The 14,110-nt window shown below is 37.7% G+C and overlaps 5 protein-coding genes across 5 annotated transcripts in view; 3 read left to right on the forward strand and 2 right to left on the reverse strand.

The window, feature by feature from the left end:
• The window catches only part of LOC126802114 (uncharacterized), an 81,826-nt gene that overhangs the window by 5,862 nt on the left and 61,854 nt on the right, over positions 1-14,110 (reverse strand). The gene's annotated exons all lie outside the window — the stretch shown is intronic.
• On the forward strand, positions 1,976-3,444 carry LOC126802123 (rhodanese-like domain-containing protein 14, chloroplastic). The gene is made up of 6 exons (XM_050529677.1): positions 1,976-2,296; positions 2,410-2,456; positions 2,649-2,741; positions 2,836-2,974; positions 3,064-3,166; positions 3,262-3,444. The coding sequence occupies exons 1-6, from the start codon at positions 2,104-2,106 to the stop codon at positions 3,380-3,382; spliced, it is 696 nt and encodes a 231-aa protein (XP_050385634.1). The 5' UTR covers positions 1,976-2,103; the 3' UTR covers positions 3,383-3,444.
• On the reverse strand, positions 3,630-7,912 carry LOC126802120 (vacuolar protein sorting-associated protein 26A). The gene is made up of 12 exons (XM_050529674.1): positions 7,794-7,912; positions 7,296-7,347; positions 7,119-7,193; positions 6,620-6,694; positions 6,419-6,491; positions 6,201-6,245; positions 5,849-5,960; positions 5,224-5,290; positions 4,999-5,043; positions 4,737-4,792; positions 4,333-4,508; positions 3,630-4,057 (listed from the first exon to the last, which is right to left on the reverse strand). Exons 2-12 carry the CDS (start codon positions 7,296-7,298, stop codon positions 3,879-3,881), a joined length of 906 nt encoding a protein of 301 aa, XP_050385631.1. The 5' UTR covers positions 7,299-7,347; positions 7,794-7,912; the 3' UTR covers positions 3,630-3,878.
• On the forward strand, positions 8,104-9,946 carry LOC126802121 (uncharacterized). The gene is made up of 4 exons (XM_050529675.1): positions 8,104-8,229; positions 8,772-9,051; positions 9,161-9,351; positions 9,457-9,946. The coding sequence occupies exons 1-4, from the start codon at positions 8,125-8,127 to the stop codon at positions 9,721-9,723; spliced, it is 843 nt and encodes a 280-aa protein (XP_050385632.1). The 5' UTR covers positions 8,104-8,124; the 3' UTR covers positions 9,724-9,946.
• LOC126802119 (uncharacterized) lies at positions 10,413-12,847 on the forward strand. Its single transcript, XM_050529673.1, has 5 exons — positions 10,413-10,858; positions 11,504-11,783; positions 11,871-11,963; positions 12,066-12,250; positions 12,386-12,847. The coding sequence occupies exons 1-5, from the start codon at positions 10,745-10,747 to the stop codon at positions 12,650-12,652; spliced, it is 939 nt and encodes a 312-aa protein (XP_050385630.1). The 5' UTR covers positions 10,413-10,744; the 3' UTR covers positions 12,653-12,847.

Consider the following 14,110-nt stretch of genomic DNA (forward strand, 5'->3'; position numbering starts at 1 on the left):
TCCAAGCATTATGATTGAAGAAAATATCACACGCAAGTGAAGCAATCAAGAAAATAACAAAGGTAAATCAGCATGATAATACATAAATAGGATTACAGAAATACAAACATTGAACAAAAATGTGAATTACCACAACTAATAAAAGCCAATGTAAGGTCACCAACCTAATTCCCAACTTGAAGAGCCTATATAACCCTCCAGCAAACACTTCTACTGAGAATGCAGCAGCAAAGCTTCTCCATGGCAAATTAAAATGGTACTAGAATTTTCATGGGATTCCCCAAATTGGAATATAAATCTACATTAAGTTGAAAGATAGAATTTCCTGCACATGAGATAATGATTGAACCTATATATGTATAAATTCCCAGAGAAACAAACCAATGAAGTGAAAGTTCACAAGCTATGATTCTCACTTGTCCTTCAAGCCTTAAAGGAGCACAATGAAGCCAGAATGCAGTGGTAAAATTGTTTGTTCCTTATTTTTACAAAGAAAACAGACAGAAAAAGCTAAATGATGAGCTCTCATGCATCCACCCATGAACTTAAAGCACACACATAAAGTTCGTTTTTTATGAAGAATAACCATAAAAGGTTGGTTCTCTTTAAGAAACCAAACCCCAAGAAACTGAGATTCAGAGCTTCAGCAATAATGGGGACCCATCGAGTTTCATCATTTACTCTTTCCTTTCTCCTACTCACCTCAACGACATCCAGCAATGAGGGATAGAGAAAAAAAATCCAGAAAAGCATGATATTGCAGAGTTGCAAACCATGCCCAGAAACTAATTCAGATGTTTACAAGCTCGATTACACGTTTAACACAAAATAATCGCAGAAGCCAATGTAATGGTAACACAACAGGTAAATCGATCCAAACCCAGTTCATGAATCAACAAAAATACCTCAAAGATCGAACATTTCCCAGGAACAAGAATCAAATCATTAAACAAAACATCATTACTCACCAGAAAGTCATGAATAAGAGCTTGATTGAAGCTTCGATCGAACTCGGATCGAATCGTGATGTTTTGATACACGAAGACAAAAGAAGGAGAGGCTAGAGGGTTATAGAGATAGGTCATGCTTCGATCAGTCGAGTGCAACTGTGAAGGTCTTCGACGCTGGTGAAGGAAGAGAGAGTTTTGAGGTTGGGTACACCGTGCAATTCTATCAAATTTCTGAGGTACCCAGTGGAATTTTAAAATTTTCATTTAATTTTCGCTTCGGTATTTCGCGTGTTCGCTTGGCTTCTGCTTCTAAAAGGAGGTCTAGAGATGCTTCGGCTTTTTCTTCTAAAAAGCCAGCGCTTCTTAGAGAAGCCCCAAGTCATGGAGTTTACCAAACATTAAATAATAGGGCTTCACTTATAATCACCTGAAAAACTCTACCAAACTCAGCCATAGTTATGTGCTCATCAATGCTCACCCATCATTCGGCTGACTGATGCTGCTTTAAATTCAGACAATGGGCACAATTTAATTCAAACATGGCCATGTTACCTCCTATGCTTCTTAGTAGAAGCTTATGTTTGCTACTTGTCGGATTGGATATAACGACTGCCTGTGAGTTATTTTTCAAACTTGCGAGAGAAAATATACTTACATTCGAAACTTTAAAAATAAATGCTTTTAATCGCTAAGATATTTGTGGCGTGTACTAGCCACTGTAATATCAAAGAAAATACTGTATATGCTTTTATAAAGGTTATACTAGCCAGGTTGGAAGAGGAATATATCATTTTGGGTTATATGGCCCTACTATATGACAAATGGGTGAGGATGAAAGAAATGCAAAGACCATTGTCTATGAATATACACCACAAACTCAGATTTTGGTAGAGATAAAATTCTCTACAGTATCCAATTTGGTCCAGTTAGAGTGTCCAATCTAAGCATCAGAAAATATCTCAAACCTGATCAAATAAAAAAACAGACCAATCTAGCAGACGATATGCTAGTTTCTTTTTCTTGTACATCCTAATCTGTAACCAAAATTTTCAAAAAAAAAATATCTGTAACCAAAGATTTTTAGTGAACATTCATTGAGCTTAGCTTGAGAGAAGACTCATTTCTTTGTTTTGGGGCCCTTCATATTTAAACAATGGCTTCTCTTACTTCTTCAATCAGCCTACACTCATCTTCACCACTAGGATTTGCTTCTAAACATGGCCACTGTTCTTGCAGCTGGCTCACAGTGAGATCAGTAAGATCAACAAGGAAAAGATTGTCATCGCAGACCGTCCCACGAGGTCTGAGAGTTCGTTGTGCAGCAACAAAACAAGCCAAATCACCAGGTAACCAACTATAATGTGTTCACAGAACCAATTGTATGCATATCAGTTTGAAATTTTCTCTTAAATTGACAGACCCATATTTTGTTTCATGCTTCTTCTTTCGGTGAGGTTAGCCGAGGAGGAATGGAAGATTAAGAGGGCACTTCTGCTGCAGAAAAAGGTACTAGCCTGATCACATAACAGTTTATGTATGGCAAAATCCAACATTTATAACTGTATATTGAACCTTATTGAAGATTTGTTACTAGCTTTTCGGCAGAAGTTGAATGAGATCATATATTGCATAACATCCTTAACTCATATCAAAGACTATGGTGACAATTACCGAGGGATAATTCCTATTGTTTTGTAGGTAAGAAGTGTGGATGCAAAAGAAGCTCTGCGGCTTCAAAAGGAAAACAACTTTGTCATTCTTGACGTACGGCCTGTGAAAGAGTTTGAAGAGGTTTGTAGCAATTGGATTTCATTTTAAATATTAGACAATTCAAGTGTAGGCTACTTAACAGAAGAAGATCAATGCTTTCTGGTGCATCATGCAGGCTCATCCGCCAAACGCCGTCAATGTGCAAATTTATAGGCTCATAAAGGAGTGGACAGCGTGGGACATTGCCAGGCGAGCTGCATTTGCATTTTTCGGCATTTTTGCAGGAACAGAAGAGAACCCTGAGTTCATCCAAAGTATGAAAATATAATTACCTTTGCATTGTGTTTTTAAATTCAGCATATAAGTTATAACACTAATGTTTGGGAAATATGGCAACATTCAGCTGTGGAATCCAAGTTGGATAAGAATGCAAAGATAATAGTGGCTTGTGCAGCTGGGGGTACAATGAGACCAACCCAAAATTTGCCAGAAGGACAACAGTCAAGGTGAAGCTTCATTTCATCACAGTTTATGAGCTTGTTGGCCCTTGTTCAAGGAATAACATATATGATTGATTACTCACACTACTACACTCCAACAGATCACTGATTGCGGCCTACTTGCTTGTCCTCAATGGTTATACCAATGTGTTCCACTTAGAAGGCGGACTTTACTCGTGGTTCAAAGAGGGACTGCCAGTAGAATCAGCAGAAGAAGAGTGAAGATAGGGGGGCAACCGGTAGAATCAGAAGAAGAATTGATCGTGTTTTGTCCCTAAACGAGTGAGTGCCAATGAAGTACTAACAGCACTTGTGAATTCTGATGCAAAATCTCATAAGTAGAAAATTGTCGGCGTGCAATTTGAGTGTTACTGTTGTAATGCCAATAGCAACATTAGTTCAGTATATGATGTATAGAAACTATCCGAAACATGGATATCTCACTGCCTAATCTTGAAGTCATTAACAATTAAAAAAGACTTCAAACATCGCACAAATGTTTTCTCTGCAATGGTAATTGACAAAAAGTCGGAGATACAAGAGATTGTTCATGAGTTCTGGCAACCAATGATCTTGTCTCTTTCCACTCTCCATATACATGCAGCAATACTGTATCAAAGTTCAACTCGGCAAGGACCAGGGGATTGCAGCAAAACAAGAGCTGATAGTTTTAAGCTTTACAAAGTGCCTTCTCCCTATTAACTGAATCAATTGGGGATCATGAAGTCTCTTGAAGCCTGTATATAGTGATCTCTTGCTGTTTGAAATATCGCCGGTCCTCCTCATCAACCAAAACAAGATTCAAATAATACTTAACGCTGAATTTATTGTTGATGTTGCGATGCGTAGGTGTCAATTCATAAGGGCTAAGAAACAGTCTAATGGGAATAGATTCACCTGGAAAACAAGAAAAATGATGCATGTAAGCCATTCATCCATTAGCATAAAGATCGGCAACTAAGAGTTGATCAACAATTTTCTAACGAATTCGATCACCTAATTTTACCTGATCATTCTGATTAACGATACAATTTTGGTGAAAAAAATCCTTTACTATGTTGAGACCTTGTAATTGTTTTTACAAACCAAACATGCAAGCCTCGATATGGTGAAGCCTTTTCCGGCTTGTACCAGCATTTTGAATCATATAAGCAGAAGCATTGCAAACATACCTCTGACTGGAGCACCATCCATCAATTCAAACTTAGCAAGTGTCTCTGTCTCAACATGGGTATTGGGCCCCGACCCTGTTGACTCTCGACGCCTGATTTCCAGATCCATATTCTTTATCTTGATTCTTACAAGGAGAAAATATATCTTGCCAATAATAACATCTTTCAGGTGGTACCTGTGTATCAGCACCCCAATAGTCAATGCCAAAATGTTTTGTTTATGGTGACTTAATACTAATAAAATATAATCTTTCTCATAATCCATCCTGACAAGTGAGGTTGGACCTAGATTGAGTCATCAATAGCCAACCGAATTAACTCTATATTTCTAGAATTCATCTGGTGCATGTGAACCACCAACCAAAAACAAGAAATCTCTGTTCATGAAAAATGTTTTTACTTACTTGCTCTTGTTGTATTCGAACTCAATGTGCAGACAATCCTCAATTCCCACTTCCATCTGCAAAGACAATAAGACTATAAGAATCATTGGAACTTTTTCTTCATATACCCATATAATGGAACTAAACTAATAAGGATTTGAAGCAAACATGTTGTTCACAGTATTATACCAGAGTCCCTATCAGTAAGTATGAATGATGTTTATATTTACATGGTAGTCAGTTTGAGATGCAGAGGTCACAAAAATCAGAACGATGCACTAACCTTGATGCTATTGTTAATGGATGGAGGTGGTGTATAGTTGCGAACCTAAAGCAGAAAATGATATCAATATAACTGAGTAACAATTGTGAACAAGTAGCTTTTGAAAGAACAAGAGAACTTCGAATAATGCATATTTTAGAAAATGTAATAGTAAACATAAATACTGACTAAAGAAACCAATATTGAAGCTCTGGTATTTCCACAGTACGAGATAAGAGAGATTACCACAAAATCTTGGTATTCCACTATGCTACCACCATAACCACGACTAACTGTGACTTTCAGAACATACCTAGAACACACAAATCTCCAACATGTCAGAGCATGAATTATCATGTTCTACGTCATGTTTAAATTCTACAATATTAATTGTAATGCAAGAAATTCTAAAGTTGGCAGTGGATATAATTACTTTCATTACTTATATGTTATTATTAAGAAACTAATTTTATAAGGACTGAGATGCTATACTCCAAGTTTAAAATACAACTATATTATAACAATTATTCCAAAACATTAAAACAAAATAATGGCAGACTGACTCCAAAAAAGACAGCTAACTAAAGCAGCATTGGTAACTGCCTCATAGTTTGGCTTCACCATTGACTTAAATTGTAAAAGACAGGTAAGTGGAAAGAAAATATGTTTTATCACGCGAGGTACATGAAATCCATCAATAAGACATGTTTAACTCTTTCATTAGTATCAGTGACACAAAGTAACATATGTTCACAGCAAAAAAGTATCAACAAATACTTTCAAGTCAGCATCTACTCACACTGTCATTATAACTACAGAAGATTAAAAACAAAACAAAAAATAAGTATCCAATGAAAGGTTTAAGACTTACCTAAGCCTGACATTGACACCATTGTAAGTCTCATAAGGCATTTCAACTGTAGAGAACTCAAAAGGATATGTCTTCCTTTCATATATATCTCCAGGAACATCAAGTTCACGAACTGTAGACAAAAGCAATAAATTTAGCACTTTAAAAAAAGATGCTGGGAGTACAACTCCAAAGCTACGGATGAGAAATGAAACAGACAAGTATGTTATCATTTGTGATAGAATATAGATGAGGGATGGTTGAAATTCAGAAGTGGGAATGGTAGTGCCTTTTTTCCTTTCTATTTATGAAAAAGAAGAAGTTGGAGAGCATTTAACCATGCACCAATACAATGAAGCCAAAGCACACTCACCAAGGGAAGTAAAGTCATAAAAGTTGCCTCTGTCAAAGTACATTTCTGCAACATAAAGCAAAATTCTCAGCGTGCTTGTTTAGGGGAGCAGGTAGAGTACCACTTAATCATCCAAAAAGAATAAATGAAACTATCATCCTATTAGGTTAAATCGAACTTCCTACTATGGAACTGTTGAAATGAAACACATAAAAAGCTATTCATCAAGGATATGATACCTATTTGACCGAGGAGCTCAACTTTCACTCCATTGTGTTCAACCTTTTTCCCTTGAATTGGTTCTATAGAAATCTGAAAATGACACAAGAATCATCACCGAATAAACAATCTTTGTAGTCAAAACTATCATAAATCAATTTGAAAAGAAAAAAAAACTTGCAATAATGCTGGGCAATTAAACAAAGCAATCAAATATATACCTTTCCAGAAATGTTTTCTTGACTTTGAAACAGTGGGACTGATACTGCTTGGCCACCTTCCTTTTTTAATGGAACCTGTAGAGTGCAGATAGATTGTAAAGGTTGTTAAAAGCATCAAGAAACATCTTAGCATCTTGATGTAGAATTCAGCTTGTAAGGGATATGACTTTGTAAAACCACAGGTTGCTTTTATTGATAAATCAAGTTATAGTACTCGATATCAGCACAAGATCGTTATGTAAACCACCAATAGACCCAAAACAGATAAGGGTCCACATGTAAGGGTAAGTTAACTACCATAGTCAGAATCTTCAAATTATAACAAGCAGCACCCCCAATACCATGTGACATCACCACCAAGAAAGAAAAATAATCATTTATGCTGGTAAGACCTAATATTTGGTCGAATGTAAAGAACTAAATTTCCTCCCTGAGTTATTCTGTAAAGGCCTCGAAAGAAAGTAAAATGTATATAGCTTCTTCCTTATTGGTAGAGTACCTGCTTGCGAGTCTTTGCATCAGTAAATGTGATTGAAATGTTGCAAGATGGTTTGAATGCTCCGATTATGTAATTCTGCAATACATACCCATAAAAACGAAGACTCAGTCACAATTTACCCAAATACAGAACACAGTAAAAGAACAGCTGCAGCAACCATGACTCACGAAACCTTACCATGCTTGATCAGAACAAAAAAAACCCAAGTCGGAAATCGCTCTCAACAGGCCTGAAAACTTCAACCAAAAAAAAAATCATGATCTCAATAACACATTACTGAACATCCCTTCTTGCTCTCACTAACAATCCATACCCAATACCAAAGCTTTAGTTTCATCCAAAAATCCTGCAACTTTGTACTAGAATCAAACTGAAGTAGGACACACATAAGTGGCAGAACATGCATCTGATATAAGTCCTATAAAGCTTAAACCCAATTCATGCCTCAAGAGCTAAAATGCACTACAACCCAATACTCCTAGCTCAAATCTTGCAAAACTCAACTCAACTTCATACAATATGATCACCTCTAAATACCAATTTCCATAATTAGGGCACAAATTTGGATAACTCTCCAGATCAATCAATCTAAATTCAGCTTAAATCAGAGAAAAGATGAAATCTTGATTAGAAATTATGTACAAACAAGAAATGAGTATTACGAATCAGTCTTACCTTTCGATCAGAACTAACAGAGATCGGTGAGAGCTTTGAATTGGGGATTTAGGGCAAAATCTGAAGGCGGAGCAGAACCAACTTTCATTGATCGACAGTTGGTTTTATGACTCTCTCTAAAGTCTGCCTTTCTTGTTGAATACAAGCTGCTCCGCACGTGCGAGACAGGAGCTTTCACGCGTGTGAGGGGGTCTGGGCATTTTTGATATTAATGGACGGTGGTGATTGTTTGTTGAGTGCAGGTAGGGCCCAGTTGGGGGGTTCTTGTATAAAAGTATAAAACCCAGAAAAGTCAAGGCCTTGAAAGATTGGACCTTTTTGAGGTTGAGAGATGGGGGAGAGGAACCAAAACGGAAAACGACTTGCCGTTTATGATGGGTCTCCTGGGTTCTGCTTGAGGATTCAGAGCTGTGAGGATCTCAAAGATGGGAAGAAGGTTGTGGACTCATATTGTCTTTTGCTTTGTTTGTTGAAGGTTTCAGCTTTATATATAGTTTTGTTCAGTTTAGTAACTTGCAGCTTGGAAGTTGAGAACTTTAGTAGCTATAACATGTGTAATGCATTTCTGGATCAGATTGTGGTTTTGGGTTACAAAGAATGTCATTGGTAGTTGGGGTGATCCAAAGATATAGTAGAGTGAGAAAGGGTGAATGGGTTTGTGGCTTGGTTTGCCAGTGGTAAGTATTTAAGTTTCATTACAGCTCAGTTGGTGGCTGTGCATACATTGAATTAGTGTATGCAGGGTTTCATAATCTAATCAAGTTTTGGACTTTATTGGGTTTAAGTTAATTACTGTTCAGTTGGTGGGTAAGTCTTGGGTGTAGTAAGGCAATGAGTTTGAGGTTTGATCTGGTAATGCTAGCTTCATCTTGGTCGTGTGGATAGATTTTGGTTTATATGCGATGTTGTCATTGTACATATCCTTGTGTATGCATTTGCTTACAGAATCAGTCTGAGTAACCTGATACCTGTGCACAGGAACTTCCGCCAGCAGCTGTGAGGAAGTATGGAGATCAAATGGCAGGTCACATATTCCTCAAAGTTCCCAATTGTGGAACACATTGGAAAATAGAGTTGAGAACATCACCTCGTCGTGATCGGATGTGGTTGGAGAAGGGATGGGAAGAGTTTGCTAGCTTTTACTTACTGGACCAAGGCGACTTGGCAACCTTCACTTCTGAAGGCCAACATACCCATTTCCGAATACGCATCTTTAGTTGGGATGACATGGAAATATACTACCCCATTCGTGGAGGAGGTATGCATGTATGCTTATTTTTGCTGCTTTAGTTAGTTCTCATTTAAAACTTCTACGGAAATTTTCCTTTGGATATAGCTCATGGCCAGCATGGTGTTGAATTAAACAGGAGCTGATATCAGCAGACCCAAGAGAAAAGAAACAAGAGTTGAAGTTGAAGCTGAAGCTAGAGCCGTTTCAAATACCTCCACATCCTCTGCTGATGAACACCAATGTGATATTTCCAAAGTAAGCAGCTTCATATCTGACAGGCCCTGTCTTAATGTCCCAATCACCGCGACAGCATTAACCACCCGTGTGGTAAGCGTTTCTCAACAACCCCATGCAAGAGAGACTCATGAGTTTGGGCACAATGCACTAGATGGTTAAGTAGTTAACAGCCAATTCATTTTCTCATACCTGCAGTTCATAAATCCAGCTTTTGCCTTGGAACACTTCTGTAAAGATGGCACTTGTTGCGACTTGACCTTACAGAACACTCTAGGTGACATGATTTGGACGGTTCAGTGCATATCTTACGCAATAAGTGATGGCAGAATGCGAACAGTAATATCAGGAGCTGGTTGGAAATCCTTTAGGCAGGAAAATCTTCTGGAAGAGGGTGATGCCTTAGTGTTAGAGGTGATAGAGGAACGGAGGTGCAGAGTTTCAATAATCCGAGCTCAAAAGTGAGGATTCTTTTCATGTGAAAGGATCATGGTTCCACGACGTGCTCATTTGAGGTCAGATTTGGGGAACAGTTGTGTATCAACTTAAACGATTGATTAGTCATAGATGGAGTTCAGAGGAATTATTGGTGTTCTTATGTAATCTGAGTTCTGGGAAGCATTCTTCTTATACAGATGTCCAGAGGAATTTATCGTAAAATAGACTTTGCTTGGCTTGAACATATGGATATCAAAAACCTTTGAATCATTTTGTCATATGCACTTTCAGAGCAAGTTTTATTCAAGTTTCTTTTTCTGTGATAAATAAGAATCTTGATTCCTTCACATCGTCAATTCCGAAAACATGTAAAGTGCCAATGGCACTTGTAAGTTGTCATTTTTATCCGATCAAATATCTTGTTGAGAATTGATGATATTGAAGAAAATGCTTAGTTCCAAACTCATGAACTCAACTTTTGGTGATTGAATACTCTTCCTTGCTTCAATTGGAATTTGCTTAAAAATCTACTAGAAAACTAGTATAAATCCCCAAGAATGTTTAATAGGGTGGTTAAATTGTTGAAACAATACTAGCCATGATCTCCTCTTACTAACGAGATAAAATGGAGAAAACCATTTTCTCAAGGAAGTTCAAAGCGAACTTTCTTTACTAAACTGATTCATTTGTTGACAAAACGTTTTCTGAAAGAACTCGAGGAAGTTCATTACCACATCCCCATTTTCATTTGTTTTTACTCAACAAGACAGAACCTTCTGCTTCTCAAACATAAAACACAGAACCTTCTTCGTTCATGTTCTGCTCTCCTCTTCTGCTCTCTGTTATTCTTCTCACACAAATCCACATCACAAACACCCCTTACTTCAAAATTGAACACACCTCTTTTCTTCCACTCAAGTTTCAAAGTCAATTGGCAATTGGATATTTAGTACAATTCGAACTGGGTGAGCTCAGGTTTAGCCTCTGAGAGATTCTCACTCTTGCCCAGAAAAGAGGGTCCTTCAAAGTTTGGACCTTCCAGCTCCAGATGGCTTCTTCCAGCTCTCTTTCTGAAAAGGGACAACGACCTGCCGTTTCTGAAGACTCTCCGGCCTTCTGCTTAAGGATTTTCAGTCGTGAAGATCTCAAAGACGGGAAGAAGGTTATAAATTACTTGCACTTTTTCTTCTGTTTTCTTTGTTTGATCTCAGATTCTTGTTTAAAGTTTCTGACTTTATAATCAGTTCTCATATTGTTTAACTCGAAAGCTGAAACCTTTATAGTTTAGACTTTAGATACAAACATTTGCTTCTTCCAGAAGTTTTTAGCTTAAATTCTGCTCTGAATTTTTCCTATTTGGGTACATATTATATGAAGAATTTAAGCTTGAAAGTTATACATGCTTTATGTTCAAGTTCACTACAGGTTTGTGGCTAGGTGCACAGTTGTAATGCATGTATTAATGAACTTGGCTTTTCACCTGTAATATGATGAGTTTGAGGATTTCATATATTAATCTTACAAGTTCTCATCTGTTTGCGGCTTGAATTGGCACTCTTGTTTAAGTTCACTACTATTCAATTGTGATCTAAGTCAAGTGTAGTATTGTCCTCAGTTTGAGGCTTGATTTGGTGCATTGCCATTGAAAATGTTGGTCATTAGATGAATGGTATTAGAACATGCTGATCTTGGTTGCTGCAAAATCATGTTAAAGTCATATATGGTTGTATCTCTAATGTTACAATTTTGATATGCAACTCGGCTCTCCTCAGTAATTTAATCTAAGTTACCTGTTGAATATGTACAGGAACTTCCGCCAGCAGCTGTGAGGGAGTATGGACATCAAATGTCAGACCATATATATCTCAGGGTTCCAAATTGTGGAGAGCATTGGAAAATAGAATTGAGAACATCACCTCGTCGTGATCGGATGTGGTTGGAGAAAGGATGGGAAGAGTTTGCCAGCTTTTACTTACTAGACCAAGGCGACATGGCAACCTTCAGCTCTGAAGGCGAACATTGCCATTTCCAAGTAAGCATCTATAGTTGGGATGATATGGAAATAGAATACCCTATTCGTGGTGGAGGTATGTATATATGGAATTTATTGTTAGTTTGCATTTGGAAGTTTGTCGTGGACAATTCTATTGAATTAATCATGGGAATCAATACAGGAGCTGATGTCAGTACACCAGAAAGAATAGGAACTGAAGCTGTAGCTATAGCCGTTTCACTTTCCCCCAGATCCTCTACTGTTAGACGTGGAAGTATGTTGACGGAAACTTAGTTTGCTTTTACGATTTCTATGGGAATTTTCCTTTTGAAGTGTCTCATGACATTGTGTTGAATCAATCATGGTGATTAAACAGAAGATAAGGTCAGACGACAAAGAAGGAAACCCACAGGATCTGAAGCTGGAGCTGGAGCCATTTCAATTATGCCCAGATGTTCTGCTGAAGAACATGAATATCATATTTCCCAATTTAGCAGTTTCAGGTCAGACAAGCCATTTCTTGACATCAGAATTCCATCCAAAACCTTAGCCTTTCGTGTGGTAAGCTTTTCTTACCAACCAAGTTTGTATTATGAGAGAATTAAAAAGTTTGGGTACAATGCACAGCTTCAAGGAGGAACGTGTTAGATGATGAGATAATTAACTATCCGTCATTCTTTTTTGTCAAATTTGCAGTTTATAAATCAAGCTTTTGCCGCGGAACATTTCTATAAAGCAGACACTTGCTGTGATGTGACGCTACAGAATATTCAAGGTGACAAAGTTTGGACGATTCAGTGTTGTTCATACAAAAGAAGTAACGGAAGAACACAAGCAATAATTTCAGGTGCTGGTTGGAAAGCATTTAGGCTGGAGAATCATCTCGACGAAGATGATATATGTGTGCTGGAGGTGATAGGGGAACGCAAGTGCAGAGCTTTGATATTCCGAGCTAAAAAGTGAAGATAGCATGTATTGTTCGTAGTTCCAGAGCATCCTCTTTTGAGGGTAGATTGAGGAAAAGTTAAATATCTTCTTGAAGAAAAATTAGTGGTAGATGGAGCTCAGAGGAACTGGGGAAGTATTGCTATCAATGTAAAAGTGACTGCTTTTGGTTGGATTTGAGTATTACTTCCATTTGCAGATATTCCCACTTCTCATGGGATTAGTTTTTAGATTTCCACATTTACTCCTCTCCTCTCCATACTATGTCAAGCATTCTCCGAATGCACCGAAAATAATGTGAGATCAGTGCATCAATACAAACATCTGATTTAAATAGATTGAAGAGAATGAAGATGAAGGGATCAAAAGATGGCTGTGAGTGGCTGGCCGGAGAGGAAGACCTCTATGAGCTTACGCCTCCGAACTTGATCCAAATCAGTGTTCTTTTAGTTTAGCTTAGCAGTGTGATGAATGCAAGTGATACTGTGATAGAGTACATGATTCAATGACAAACACAATGTAACAAATACTGGTCTCTCTCATTTTTGACTTCTTCTTTTCTGGTCAACTAGACTCAAAATCTGCACCCTTCATTTGATTTGAACGGACGGTGATTATTCTAGTACTTGACATGTTGTCTTCAAGACACTGGCACTGCAGTTCCGAACTAAACAACATCAATTAATAGAACCTTCCTGAGTGTGAACAAGTCTGTTCCAAAAACTAACTATCCAAAGTTCTTCTGAAGCTCTTGCCCAACTGAAAGAACCTCTGAAGCTTGGAACTTACAACATTTGGTTTCATCCTCCATGGCTTCTTCCCCCCAGAAAGATCAATAGGCAAAAGAACCTGCTGCTCCAGAAGTCTCCCCATGCTTCTGCGTAAGGATTCTCCAGCTGGATGATATCAAAGAAGGAAAGAAGGTTGTAGACTCACACCTCTGTAAGCTGAAACATACATTTGCTACAGTTCTAATCTTGTTTCTTTAGCTTGAAAGATGAAACCTTTTCGCATCTTCTTCTTCTTTTTTGGAACATTACAGAGCTGAAAGTTGAGATCTATAATTGAGTATTACATAGTTAATTCACATCACATTTGGAATTGAAAAAGCACATGGACCAGGACAAGGTTTGAGCTGGGATCTGATCGAGATGGAAGGCTTTTGCTTTAGCCTTTTACATGTCTCGGTTGAGTCTAGAATTTTTAGGTCTCTGGGTTCTGAGAAATCTTTGTCTCTAGGAGTTCATTTCTTGGGCTTGTGCCGCTTCTATCTTTTGTGTTGAACTTTTAGTTGGCTTCATGTGGCAAAAACTACGACCTTTTGCTTGATTCTAAACCTTCTGCACAGCACCTAAAGAAGTTGTTCTATCCTTCGTTTCTTACTTATTTGCTCTTGTGCATCCCTTAGTTGTAATTACTTTGTGACTCTACCATTCAATTTGGTTAGAACTCAGAAGTGAGAGAATAATTTGAATG

This window comes from Argentina anserina, chromosome 7 (assembly GCF_933775445.1).
Source record: "Argentina anserina chromosome 7, drPotAnse1.1, whole genome shotgun sequence".
Taxonomy (NCBI): Eukaryota; Viridiplantae; Streptophyta; class Magnoliopsida; order Rosales; family Rosaceae; genus Argentina; species Argentina anserina.

What these genes read in the sequence shown, in the direction of transcription:
- LOC126802121 (XM_050529675.1), top strand. Translation starts at nt 8,125, where the DNA reads ATGGGGGAGAGGAACCAAAACGGAAAACGACTTGCCGTTTATGATGGG. An exon ending in ATCTCAAAGATGGGAAGAAG is followed by an intron (nt 8,230 to 8,771) that starts GTTGTGGACTCA and finishes ACCTGTGCACAG; the next exon opens with GAACTTCCGCCAGCAGCTGT. An exon ending in CTACCCCATTCGTGGAGGAG is followed by an intron (nt 9,052 to 9,160) that starts GTATGCATGTAT and finishes TGAATTAAACAG; the next exon opens with GAGCTGATATCAGCAGACCC.
- LOC126802120 (XM_050529674.1), bottom strand. An exon ending in TTATGACTTTACTTCCCTTG is followed by an intron (nt 5,961 to 6,200) that starts GTGAGTGTGCTT and finishes TTTTGTCTACAG; the next exon opens with TTCGTGAACTTGATGTTCCT. An exon ending in CCATTAACAATAGCATCAAG is followed by an intron (nt 4,793 to 4,998) that starts GTTAGTGCATCG and finishes TTGTCTTTGCAG; the next exon opens with ATGGAAGTGGGAATTGAGGA.
- LOC126802123 (XM_050529677.1), top strand. Translation starts at nt 2,104, where the DNA reads ATGGCTTCTCTTACTTCTTCAATCAGCCTACACTCATCTTCACCACTA. An exon ending in CACTTCTGCTGCAGAAAAAG is followed by an intron (nt 2,457 to 2,648) that starts GTACTAGCCTGA and finishes ATTGTTTTGTAG; the next exon opens with GTAAGAAGTGTGGATGCAAA. An exon ending in CCAGAAGGACAACAGTCAAG is followed by an intron (nt 3,167 to 3,261) that starts GTGAAGCTTCAT and finishes ACACTCCAACAG; the next exon opens with ATCACTGATTGCGGCCTACT.
- LOC126802119 (XM_050529673.1), top strand. Translation starts at nt 10,745, where the DNA reads ATGGCTTCTTCCAGCTCTCTTTCTGAAAAGGGACAACGACCTGCCGTT. An exon ending in ATACCCTATTCGTGGTGGAG is followed by an intron (nt 11,784 to 11,870) that starts GTATGTATATAT and finishes GAATCAATACAG; the next exon opens with GAGCTGATGTCAGTACACCA. An exon ending in AAACCTTAGCCTTTCGTGTG is followed by an intron (nt 12,251 to 12,385) that starts GTAAGCTTTTCT and finishes TCAAATTTGCAG; the next exon opens with TTTATAAATCAAGCTTTTGC.